Raw genomic sequence first — 12472 nt, 5'->3', positions numbered from 1 at the left:
GTAGTTCGGGGCCGCGTGCACTCAGCCCCATGGGGCACAGTGAGCTGGGCAGGTGCAGCAGGGGGGTGAGCAGGAGGTGCTTTGGCTGGGACAAGTCCCTGGGGCCGTTCTTAACCCCTGCGCCCATGGGGGTCACCTGCTGGGTTTGGACAGCACCCAGGTGTCATTGGGGGCTGCTCAGCACACAGGTCACCAGGAGGCACTGCTGAGGATGTTTGCTCTGGGCATCCCACCACTGTGGGTGTGGGTTTGTCAGTGGCTACTTGCGGAGGTCCTGAGCAGCAGGTTCACCTGTGCGTGCACCCATCACAGCCACCTACCCCCTCCTTCCCTGACCTGGGATCCAGCGCTAGAAAGTGGCTCATGCACTTACTGACGCTGAGAGGCCAGATGGTCTGCATCCGCAGGCTGGGGCCTCGGGGTTGTCCAGGAGCTAGGGAGCTGCTGGTTCATCTCCTGTCTGAGGGTGACAAGGATGCTGAGGTGGCCTGGCTCCTGCCGTGGGGTGGAGCCCTCCTTCCTCCACCTTTGGGGGTGTGTGGGCGCTCAGGGGACTGCATGGTGCCCTCACACTGCAGGGGTCATCGCTTCTGGAAGCAGCTCGGATGCACCGCCCGTCGGGGCAGCCTGTGGCCAGTCAAGGACACAGCTGGACATATCACCTCGCTGGCGTGATATCATACGGGGGGCGGGCGTTTCCAGCTGGAGGGCGCACAGGGCTGTGGCGGCTGTGGTCACCCTGAGAATGCCTCTGAGGGTGTCGAGGAGAAACGGTGTCATCCTGTGAGTCTGCCGTTCACGGGCATTTCCACACGAGGACGGCTCCCTGAGATGCGTCACGAGCCAGCTCTGCTGAGTGTGTGGACGTGGCCACCTGGGCCCCTGGCCCTCGCTTCAGAGAACAGTCCCCTCAGGGTGGAACGCGGCCTGCGCCCGGCGCCTCAGAAGTGGGGTGGGCTACCCCGCAGCTCCCACGATGCCTGGCCCTCCACTGGAAATGTTGCTCCTTGGTTTGGGGACGCGCGGAGTGCGCCCAGGCTTCCGGAGTGGGCGGCCCTGGGGCCTCCGCGGCTCCAGGTGTGTGGTGGCCTCCTCGCCCAAGTCGGCTGTGCAGCTTTGCTTGGAGTTGTGGCCTCTGCTGGGTGGCAGGTGCCGCTGCTGTGATGTCAGCAGAGTATCGACGAGCACGGCCTGGGGATCCTGACCTCTACGTGGCTTGGCCGCGTGGCACCTGCACCTCCGTGCTGCCTGTGAGAGCTCTGCCACTGACTTTGGGGTTTCCCTTGTTCCCCTAAAATCTCAGGCACAACCTCGTACTCTGTGGGACGTTTGCTCTATGGTGTGGGGAACAGCTTTTTTTTTTTTTTTTTTAAAGACTTTTATTTATTCATGAGAAACACATAGAGAGAGAGAGAGACAGGCGCAGACAGAGGCAGGGGGAGAAGCAGGCTCCACGCAGGGAGCCCGATGTGGGACTCGATCCCAGATCTCCAGGATCACACCCTGGGCTGAAGGCGGCGCTAAACCGCTGAGCCCCCCGGGCTGCCCTGGGGAACAGCTTTGTTTGCTGATGTTTGGATCGAGCAGTCGCGTACAGGGGTGTGAAAGTTTGTGCAGATGTGGTCCTTCGCCTGTTCCCATCATGGCCACGGTGGGATCACAGCGTGGGGAAGAGCTGCGGGGTTCCTGTCCCATGCAGGCAGCCCCCCACACGCGTGTGTTTCCCCGTGTCCTGTCACCCTGGCCGCCGGCCTGCAGCTCGCTCTGCTCACGCACCCTGAGCTGCGTCTGCCGCCACCTCAGTGAAGCCTTTGCTTCGAAAGGAGCACGCGGTGCACCGTGGTGGTTTTAATGCCGTGGCTGTGAAGGGGACCTGTTCATTCTGTCCGGGAAGTTGATTTTTAATTTTTTATTGACATCTATCTTTTTGTTACACAGAATAGAGTGTAGAATCAGAAACCCTTCAAGTGGTGAGTCTCCAGGAGTTCTTGTGTGTTTGCAGAGCACCTCATAGGTCATGCTTCAACCCAAAGGGACGCGCATCTGGCGTGCGGGAGATTTGGACCGTGAAGCCGTCCCGAGTCTGTGCACATCATGCACTTCCTGCCCGCTGCGTGGAGCCTCATCAGGCCGTGTCTGGAGGACGGACGGGTCCAGGGGAGCCTGGGGGTGGGCACCGACTCAGCCAGCCACCCCGCACCCTGAGCTGGCAGGCGGGGCCTCGGCACCAGGGCGTCTTCACTCTATGCCGAAGCCTTTTCTGTCCCGCTGGAAATGCCAGCGTTTCATGTGAAGTGGGTGTGGGAGGCGCTACCTCTCCGTCCCTCCCCTCCTGCTGCACACCATGTGCTCATTCCCCCATGTTTGGGTAAATCAGTGCTTAGTACTTTTTTCTTTTCTTTTTAACAAAAAATCTTTTTTTTTTTTTTGTTTTACATTTAAAAATTTTAAATTCCATTTGCCAACATATAGTAGAACATCCGGTGCTCATCCCATCACAGCGCTCACTACTTACATCACACTCAGTTTGTAGCCTCCTTTGCCTTTTTATTTGGTGACTTATTTTATTTATTGTTAATTGCCATTAAAAAATAATAAGCAGGATTAGTCTTTCCTGACTTCACCCTATTTATCTCTCTCCTCTGTGCTTCTCCCCCCACCCCCACCCCAGAGGCCATGGCAGGGCACCATCTCAGGACCTGTCCACCTGAGTGCTACCACCCACCCACCCCCCCCGCCGCCCCCTAGGCCCTTTGAGTCTGCGGCAGCCGAGAGCTCCAGCAGCTCTCCTCCCAGGACCGGGGTCATGCTGTGTCTTGCTCGGCTGATATGATGGCATCTTCTCTTTCTGTCCCAGAATTTCTGAAACACTGTTCCTGCATTTTCCAGCATCCAGAATTTAGTGTTGTGATTGAGTCTGGGACCGCCCTTGTGTTCTACGTGTTCAGGATGACGTAGGCTGGTCGCTGTGTGTGGACTGTGCCAGGTGCTCAGCAGGCCCACTGGGGCTGGAATTGGGTCCTTCTGAATGTTTGCGTGACCCTGTTCCTGTCTCAGGCCCTTGTCTCTGGGGCACTCCCACTGGCTAGGTGGCATGCCCCCCACGACGAACAGGTGATTCTTCTCTCCTTTTTTTAAAAAATGTTTTTTTTTCCCCCTAACTCTTTATGTATTTTTTCTGTATATTCTGGGATACTTCTTGAATTTCTTTTTCAACTGTTTTTAAAGAGTTTTATTTCCCTTTTGTTTTAATTTCCAAAAACTGTGTTTCTTATTATATAAATTTCCCTTTTATAAGCAGAGTGTCCTATTTTGGGGTCACAGGCAAAACCTCTCCTGTCTTTCTGTGATATTATCATTTTGAAAATGTTGTTTCTGATAATGTTTCCGTTCCCTCTCATCTTGTTGGTCCCTCTCAAAGTGTGGGGGTCTCTTCAAGCGAATGAGCACCCTCAGCTGTGAGTCTTCACAAAGGGTCAGACATTAAGCATTAATATTATTAAAAATAAATAATGACATTATTATTTATTTAATTTTTACAAATTTATTTTTTATTGCTGTTCAATTTGCCACATATTAGAATAACACCCAGTGCTCATCCCATCAAGTGCCCCCCTCAGTGCCCATCACCCAGCCACCCCATCCCCCTGCCCACCTCCCCTTCCACTACCCTTAGCTCGTTTCCCAGAGTTAGGAGTCTCTCATGTTCTGTCTCCCTCTCTGATATTTCCCACTCGTTTTTTCCTTCTTTCCCCTTTATTCCCTTTCACTATTTTTTATATTCCCCAAATGAATGAGACCATAATTTAAATGCAATTTACCAACATTTAGTCTGACACCCAGCTAAGCATTCATGCGGAGTGTATGTTTGATGGGTAGACAGGGCTTGTTGGCTGGTGGAGTTTCTGCAGCGAGACCGCGTGGCAAGCCAGTTCTAACTGGAAGGCCTGTGTCAACAGGAGGCGTGTCCTCTTGGCCTGTTTTGTTTCTCAGAGGAGGGTGTCTGGGTGCCCTGCTTGGGGAGGGCGAGGGCAGGGGCAGCTGACTGCCCAGCTGTCCAGGTGCGAGCTTTGTGACGAGCTTCCCTGTGTCCAGCCTCGGTGCGCTGTCCCCCTGGCTTGGTCCCAGGCTGTGGGGAAGGGGCCTGGCACAGCCCGCCCACAGCCGCCCCACACCTGCCCTGGACCCGCCAGACCTCTGACGTGCCGAGGCCCCACAGCAGCTGTCTTTGGAGATGGTCGGATCCTAAATTTGTGTCTGGGCCAAGGAAGGCCCGTTTCTGCTCCTCCTCTGTCAAACGTACGTTGAAGACTTTTTCATAGGCGCTCCTCACACGTTCTGTCCTTTTGGGTGAGTCTACGTCGCCGCTCTGCCAACAGAAACCCACGACTCACCGTGTGCATCGCAGGGATGGATCTGTGGCCTGCATGGCCGTGTCTGCTTGAGGCTTTGGGGCCGCAGGTTTGCCAGCACGTTTCCCAGCCAGGGAGTGTCGAGGTCACACGGCAGCCTTGTGGGAGGGTGGGTTCTGCACGTCCGTGTGCCTCCTTGTTTAAAGGCACAGGGACATTCATGGAAAATTTGGAACAGAAATCTTGTTGAGATATGATTGATACACAAGGACCTGCACCACTTGACACGTACGGTTTGAGGAGTTCAGCAGTACATGCCTGTCACCCTCATGGTCAAGGTCAGGGATGCATGCGTCACCTCCCCAAGCGTCCTTGTCCCTTCTCTCTGAGGCACGGGATTGCCGGCCGCGGGCGCTGTGTGCACAGGCTCTGGGGCTCCCCGGCCTGCGGCCAGCCGCTGTGTTCCCGGCCCCAGGTGGTGCTGAGGCACGCGAGGTGTGTGCGCCTCTCTGAGCTAGACGATGCTGCTTTGCCACTTTGTGACGCAGAGAGTCCCCCTTTGGGCCCGTGGGAATCTCTGACGTGCCACACCGAGTACGCTGAGGGTTGTGTGACTCGCTGCAGAGCAGAGATCCTGACTCTAGAGTCTCGGGCTCTGTCCTGTGCTACAACACCCGGGCTGTTGTGCGCACCAAAGACAGTGTGTTGTGCAGCCTGCGTCACCAGTGAGGGGGCATCCCGGTCTGTGAACACTTGGTCTTCAGGATGTGGGACCGTGTGCAAGGCTCACTGTAGCCTCACACCCACCCAGACCCGCCCCTGTGCCCTTGACCCGACGTTGAGGTGAGGTGCAGCCGGCCTGGGTGGGTGCCTGCCGTGGGCCTGGGGCAAGGTAGGATGACCCTGAGCTGGGTGCTGTGGGAGGACCTGTGAGCTGGCAGCTGTGGGCTAAGGCCAGGAGGAGGGTGTGCGGCAGCCGCGTCCTAGCGCACGTGCTGTGGGCGTCGTGGCCGCGGCCCCTTGGGCCGGGCTCCTGGAGGCTCGGGTGTCGGCTACTGTGTTTGGTGGGTCCCCCCGCCCCCCCCCCGCCCCCCTGCTGTGTGCGTGGTGCACTGCCCCCGGTGCCGGCCTGTGGGTACGGCCCCAGAACAGCCAGTCCTGTGGAGCCTGTGAGTCCGCAGGGCCGGAAGGCCAATTGTGTCCCTTCTGCTCCTTTGTGTGGACCCGTGGGGAGGACGGTGCCCTGTCAGTCCCGCTCCTCCACCCTCAGCTCGAAGTGGCCCAGCCTGCCCTGTGTGGTCCCTGTGGCCGCAGCAGGAGGACCCGGGAGGACTGGGAGTGGCTGCCGTGCTGAGCACTAATTGCCTGCCATTGACGTCTACAAGTCCTCATGTCCCCTGCTTGAGGGCATGTGACGGGCCACATGACTGGTTCCCAGGGACGCGGTGGCAGAGGGCAGGGGCGCTGCCTCGGTGGGACCTGTCCTGACAGGTGCTATGGGGGTGCTATGGGGGTGGAGCCAGGGTGGCATCTGGGGCGGAGCTGGGTGCAGGGATCACCAGGCAGGGGCGGGCCACCTGCGTGGGAGTTGCTGCGGTTATAGAGCCACATGTGCTGACCTGTGCATTTGTGGGTATAGAGCCACATGTGCTGACCTGTGCATTTGTCTACATCGTGGCTCCCAAGCTCTTTCTTCCCTATGACACAGACACCCCTGCTGCCCCGGTGGGGTGCTGTGATTGCCAGGGCATGACCGGGCCTCGGGAGAGGGTCTTCTTCTCCAGAAGGTGCCCGTGGAGCATGTGTCCCTGCCCAGCTGGGAACCCTCACGTTGGGCAGCACCCCCAGGCACCGCAGGCCTGTCCTGTGGTTCTGTACACTACCCGCAGTCCTGGGCACCAAGGGAGAGCTGCCCCGTCCAGAGAGTGCAGAGCCAGCCCGGGCCCCAGGCTCCGTGCCCGCCTCCCGCCCTTCCTGCTGCTGTGTTTACACATCACCTCATGTGCACCTCTGACCTGCGGGGCCCTCACTCTCCTGTTGAGTTCATGTCATCCGGATGACACCAGCAGCCAGAGCTGGGGGCCGGGTGGCACCGCATGTGGCAGATCCAGACTCCACGTGTGCTTCTTCTTGAAGACATGCATGAGGAATGGAGTCAGCTGTGGAGTTTGGAGCTCAGCTTGGCCCTGGGGAAGCCACTTACCTCCGTTCTGCACATTTCCGCACTAATTCCTCAGGACACTTAACCCAGAAGCAGTGTGTTTGATGATCTCACTCAGGAGACTGCGGTCCAGAGAGCAGTGCAGGGCCCCCCGGCTTCCCCTGGGGGTGGCCCAGGTGGTGGAGGCCCGGGAGGCTGTACGGTCAGGGGGTGCACTGCAGGACGTGGTCTGATCTCACTGTGGTGACTCACACCCGCTGGCTCCACGTGGATCTCGTGATGTGCACGTGTTTACAACTTACGGGACCATTCCTTTCCTTTGAGGGACATGGTTTCTCAGGCCTGGTGTTAACTTGTAAGACTTTTTTGGAAATTGCTGTATTGGAAATATAAGTGTATCGGCCATGTAATGAGGAGGAATGAAGATCCATGAGCCCAGGTGTGTGTGTGCACATGTGTGTAACATGCATGTGTGCGTGACTGTGTATTTATTTCCTTTCTGGACCTTGAAAGCCAGGGGCTGGTGAGGGAGAGAATCGTGCCAGGATGATGCCGGGTTCAGACCTGGCTAATGATTAACCTCGATGCTGGGTGCAGGGCGGTGGAGTTAGGTGTTGACACTGTCCTGTGTCCTGTACAGGTTTCTTGCTTCGTTGGTCCCTGATTGTCCCACAGCTGTTGTTCTGTGTCCCAGCTAACTCATTGCACACGTAAGAGACATAGTTTTGAACTTTTAATTCCACATTTTGTATTTACTGCATTTGTATTTGATTATTGCTTTATTCTGCGTCTTTTATATTTGTTTAGAGTAGGAAATTGGTAATACTATTTTGTGTGCAATGGATTATACTTGGCCTGGGTAGGAATTATTCTTTCCTGGGTGTGGAGGGAGGGAAGATGGGGCAGGGGGCACGGAGGAGAGGCATGGAGGGACCGCTGGCCCCATCTGTCAGAATGGGCTGCATGCATGGCTGGACCACGAGTTGGTGGAGGGTGGCCGTGGGCTTGTGGCCCCATGCACTGCCCTCCTTCCCGAGGCAGGACCTCCTTGCCCCAGGGTACGGAATGCCTGCTCCCAGGCTGCGAGTTTTGGAGGAATGGTTGCAGTCACCTCGGTGCAGAATTCATGAAGGAAGCTCAGCTTTTAGTCTGATTGAGTTTAGGACACATAATCCCGAATCCCCACGGAGATCCCTTCATTGCAGATGCTTTCCATCTTTGCCGCTCCCTTGCGGCCCTGGATTTTCTGGGGAAAGCCATTCCCTGTTATTTTCACCTTCCCTTCACTTATCAAATAAGATACTTCCTTCATAATTTCTCCCAAACTGCTAATGTAAACACAGCTCTTTCTTCCCCGTGGCTCTCTGTGACTCATCCTCCATGAAAGCATCTCTCTCAGACCCTCTGAAGCAGACCCCCCCGCTCTACTGCCTCTGCGGTCCTCCACTTTCAGGCTCTAATTGCGTCTAATATTTTAAAAGCCATCACAAAAATTGGTGGGTCCATTTGCCTTATTGTAGGAGTCCCTTGAGTGCAGCTTTCAAGATGCTCCCAGGACCCATTAGGGGCGTACATAAAATAGAACTGCATTAGCATCCTGGAGCAGCATTAACAATGAGCACACCTACCTGATTAACCTTTCTGATGAAAAAATGTATGTCATCAAAAATTTTTCTGTATTGTTTAATTTGTGAGATCATTCTGGGCGTGATGACTCTGTGCCACACTAAATGGGCTTATTAGAAAAATACTTGCTGCAGTTAATGAAACACCTTCCTCAACCTGCACAATAACCAAATGTGTTTTATTTATATGTTTTGAAACAGGTTTTGCCTGGCATTCTGCAGAAGCATTGCTGTATCTTACCAGACAGGAATACAGGTAAATAGATTTTGTTCTCCTCTTTAGAGATGATAGGTTTTATGTTGGTGGGAAATTTGAGAAATACGATTGCATAGTTTAGACATCTTGTTTTTTTTAGCTGCTGTCTTAGAGAAAGATCGTATATTGACTGGAACAAGCATAGACCGGATTGTTGAGTTGCGCGGTGAGTTATAACATGAGCTCAGAGATCTGTTTTCATTTGACAGAGTAAATAGATTTAGGTGATTGTTGTCTTCGATTATTTAAGGGAAACTGGTTGTCCTCTGCAGTTGAATATATGTGTATCAAGGTAGAATGATTTGTTGATTGTACTTCCTCCTGAGGAAGAGTGCCATTATTGGCTAGCAGGGAATGTGTTTGCAGTCTGTTTGCACTCGGGCTGTCCTTACAGTCAGCGTAGGAACAGGCCGGATGTGTGTCCTTAGAGTCTTGAGGGTCTCAATGGAAATACAGGAGATGGGCGTCTCACCGTGAGAGATGGTACATCGTGTGATTTCTCACAGATGTGAGTGGCTGGAGGTTGTATGAGGTGGCTTGCAGTACTTTTAAGGAAGCACGATGGAGGGGAAACCATCCTGAAAAGAAAGCTTTGGAGCTTTGTTGTGTTAAGGTTCAGAAACAAACAAATGTGAAGATCGTGTGGAACCTGTCCTGTGGGTCTTGGTTACTCTCCCCTAGGGGGTTTCTCGCTTAGGGCATTTTTTTCAAAGGAATAGCAGGTCCTGGGAAGGGGATACGGGGTGCTCTGTCTTTTCTGCCAGGGGCTAGTTCTGAGAATTGCTCCTTTCTGGGATCACGTGGTCTGTCTGCCTCCCAGGATACTTGTGTTGGGTATGAAACAGAGGTGTACAGACATTTCCTTATGTTTTCCAGCTTTAACAAAATGAACTATAATGGACATTGTCAGAGTCTGAAGAGTTGAACATGTTGGGATTTACTCTGCTTTTAATATAAATAGCATAGTAACTACCTAGTATGGTTACTGAATCTCATTCTTAAATGGTCAGTAAGTTATTATTTTATATTATGCATTCCAGTGTAAAACACTATTTTGGAGAAAAATGGGATCTTTATATTTTTACTTATGATCATGGACAGATTACATCACCAGCCCCATTGTTTTACCAAAAATAGTCTGTAGGATGTTCTCTGTTATCACCCATTCAAACTCTATTGGCTTTGAGCACACTTACAGGGAATTTTGTGGAGAGCATGATTACATATTTTTTGGGCCTCTTTGTATATTCTGGAAGTCTTGGTTAATATTGAAAATATATGAACAGATCACATATGAAGAAACAAAGATTTCTGTAAACTGTGTCCATCAACAATAGTGATTATAACACAATTTAAAGAAGGAATGATGCGTTTATGTCTTCCAGGCAAGTCTCTGGTTCTGAGAAGCATCAAAATTAATAATAAAATTAATTAAAAATTAAATACCATTCTGTGGGAATCTAACTGGATTTTAAATGTTGAAATGAGTTTTCCGCATTTTAGACAGTTTCAAGTTAATATATTAAATACTGCCAAATTGAGAGGTTTTATTTACTTTCTGTAAGAATCCAAGTAATCAACCTTTAGAACCAAGATAGCCTCCTCCCAGTAGGACTTGAATATTGAGGACATTTGCTAGGCAATTTTCTTTAGAAGGTTTTTATATTATAGAAGTTGTTCTAGAAGACCCAAGGCTATGACAGTAGGCACGAGATGGAAAAGAATCATGTCAAATGAGAGGAAAGAAGAGTCTGTTGAAATGATAATTCAGGCAAAGTGTGAGTTCATTCAGAACTGAAGGATGTGCCAGTTCTGGTTTTTATCATGCCATGTGACCTAGTATGTCTGAAGTTGCTTAATTATTTAGAAAATGTTTGGAAATTTCTTTAGACTCAAATATAATGGTTATTGTTTTTACATTTTAATGACATAAACATTCCTTATGAACTTGAATGAACATTTTTTTTTACTTAATGGTTATATTAGAAGCATTTTCACATTTTTTATCATAGACGGTGTTGGAATGGGTAAAGAGTTTCACTGTTGAGAGATGAAAAGTGTTCTGGCGATGGATGGTGGAGATGCTTGCGCAACACGTGTGTGGTGTCATTGAACTGTATGCTGAAAAATGGTTAAGATGGTAAATTTACATTGTGTTTTTTTACCACAATTAAAGACTGGGACAGCTTCGGGATGAGCTGTGGCTATCGTATTGTTTGCTTTTTCTTTTTAGTTATTTTTGAAGTGCTGTTTACTCCATTAGCCTGTGTTTGCCATAGCCGAGTGCCTGGGAGAAGATACACTCTTTTCAGGTGTTGTCACTGATACGGAACTAATGTACTTAGCAGAACTGATGACCACCTATGATGAGTGACATCAGACCGTGCATCAGAAGTAGTCCTTCTCTGGGTCGGACATGATAAACATCATTTTCTCTTGGTATTTTGATTTCTTGTGATAGTTTTCGTTGAGGACACACAGAGCTGGAGTGATTTTTGTGTCCACCTCTGCAAAGTGCCTTATTTTTCATGTTTTCGGGAACAGAGTATTGGGGAGGCAGTGCATGTTTGTCATGAAGGAGAAACATGTGTGCAACCACAAATTTCCACAAAGTTTTTACATTTTAAAGCCATTGACATCAGGCTTTGCTTCCAACCATTCTTCTCTTGTTTCGGGGACGCTGTTTGACCCTTCATCTTGCCTTCAGCTTGCCCCACCCTGGAGAGCCTGGCTGTTGAGTCTGCACACAGGATGAGCACCTGCTGCAAGGATGTGCTCAGGGAAGAATGGCTGATGTGTGGTGGGCCACACAAGTGGACAGTTGGCCTGTTAGCAGCTGTGTTGGACTCAAATCCCATACCGGCCTTTATGAGAATTGCTGCTGAGGTGTCTCTGGGCCCCTCCCTCTCTCACCTCCGTTTTGGGGGCACTGCCTCTGGCCCACGTGTGGATGAAGGCAGGTTTTTCACTCAGTCTGCCTCCCTTCGTGGACACTGGCTCCCTGTGTCTAAACTCTGGTCTCTGGTGGGACCCCAGGACACCATGCAGTTACAATAGCCCAAAATGGTGCTCGTTCCTGTATGGTTTAGAAACTTTTTAAAGCAGTGACTTTTTCACGAACATTATTGTATTATGGTTGTCTATTTTCTGCACTAAAGTTAGCCCATGTTTGAGTTTTTTTTTAAAAAGATTTTATTTGTTTATTCATGAGAGACACAGAGAGAGAGGCAGAGACACAGAGGGAGAAGCAGGCCCCATGCAGGGAGCCCGATGTGGGACTCGATCTCGGGTCTCCAGGGTCACGCCTTGGGCTGAGGACAGCACTAAACTGCTGAGCCACCCGGGCTGCCCCGTGTTTGAGATTTTATAGGCAGTTTCCACTGTGATGTTGGTGGGAGTAGGAAAGTTGGTTCTTGGCTGCATGTGACTCATGGCGTAAGCAGCTCATCATCTCTCTGTTGCTGTTCCGTGTCTAGTAACATTGGTGTAGTTTCTCTATGACCAAGGTGAGGTAACACATCGGTGGCAACCTCCCGTAAAAGATATAGACCATGGATGTATGTTTCCTGAGCAGTGAGAATTTGAGCAGTGGGGAGGTTGGGAAATACTTCATTCTTGGCTGCTCAGGCTTCCTGAACTTGATTATCAGCGGAGGTGCTTTATCACCATGCTGTTTGGGAAAGTTGTGGGCTTACCAGACTCTCCTGTATTCAGGCTACACCGTGGGCCAGGGGTCTGATCCCACGCTTGCGGCCGCACAGCCTTTATCCCATGTCGGTCAGGAGACCGCCTGTTCCACTGCTAAGAATAATGAGTTTCAAGAATGGATTGATTTTGCAGTCAAGCAGCGGTACCACCTGTGCAAAGTTTGATATTAGCGACTGAACCAGGATGGAACACATGGTGGACTTTGATTGTTTGAGATGCGTTACACCCCTACTTGATGGAATGAAAAATGTGAAATAATTTGTATATAAAATTTGGGGCAGCAAGATATTAAGTATTTTCCATACATTTTTGTGGAGCTGATTTCTCTGTGTTTGCAGACGTGTGCTGTGATTTCTACCGAGGGCAGAGG

The 12472-nt window shown here is 51.1% G+C and overlaps 1 protein-coding gene across 13 annotated transcripts in view; it reads left to right on the top strand.

The window, feature by feature from the left end:
• Positions 1-12472, top strand: part of DLGAP2 (DLG associated protein 2) — a 697194-nt gene that overhangs the window by 147997 nt on the left and 536725 nt on the right. For all 13 annotated transcript variants that reach the window (XM_077884865.1, XM_077884877.1, XM_077884866.1 and 10 more), the window contains one exon: positions 8340-8394. In XM_077884865.1, the coding sequence (XP_077740991.1) occupies positions 8340-8394 (55 nt within the window). The remainder of the gene's footprint in view (positions 1-8339; positions 8395-12472) is intronic.

Source organism: Canis aureus, chromosome 36 (assembly GCF_053574225.1).
Source record: "Canis aureus isolate CA01 chromosome 36, VMU_Caureus_v.1.0, whole genome shotgun sequence".
Lineage (NCBI taxonomy): Eukaryota > Metazoa > Chordata > Mammalia > Carnivora > Canidae > Canis > Canis aureus.
The sequence above is the reverse complement of the archived record's forward strand: the minus strand, read 5'-3'. Positions and strand labels throughout refer to the sequence as shown.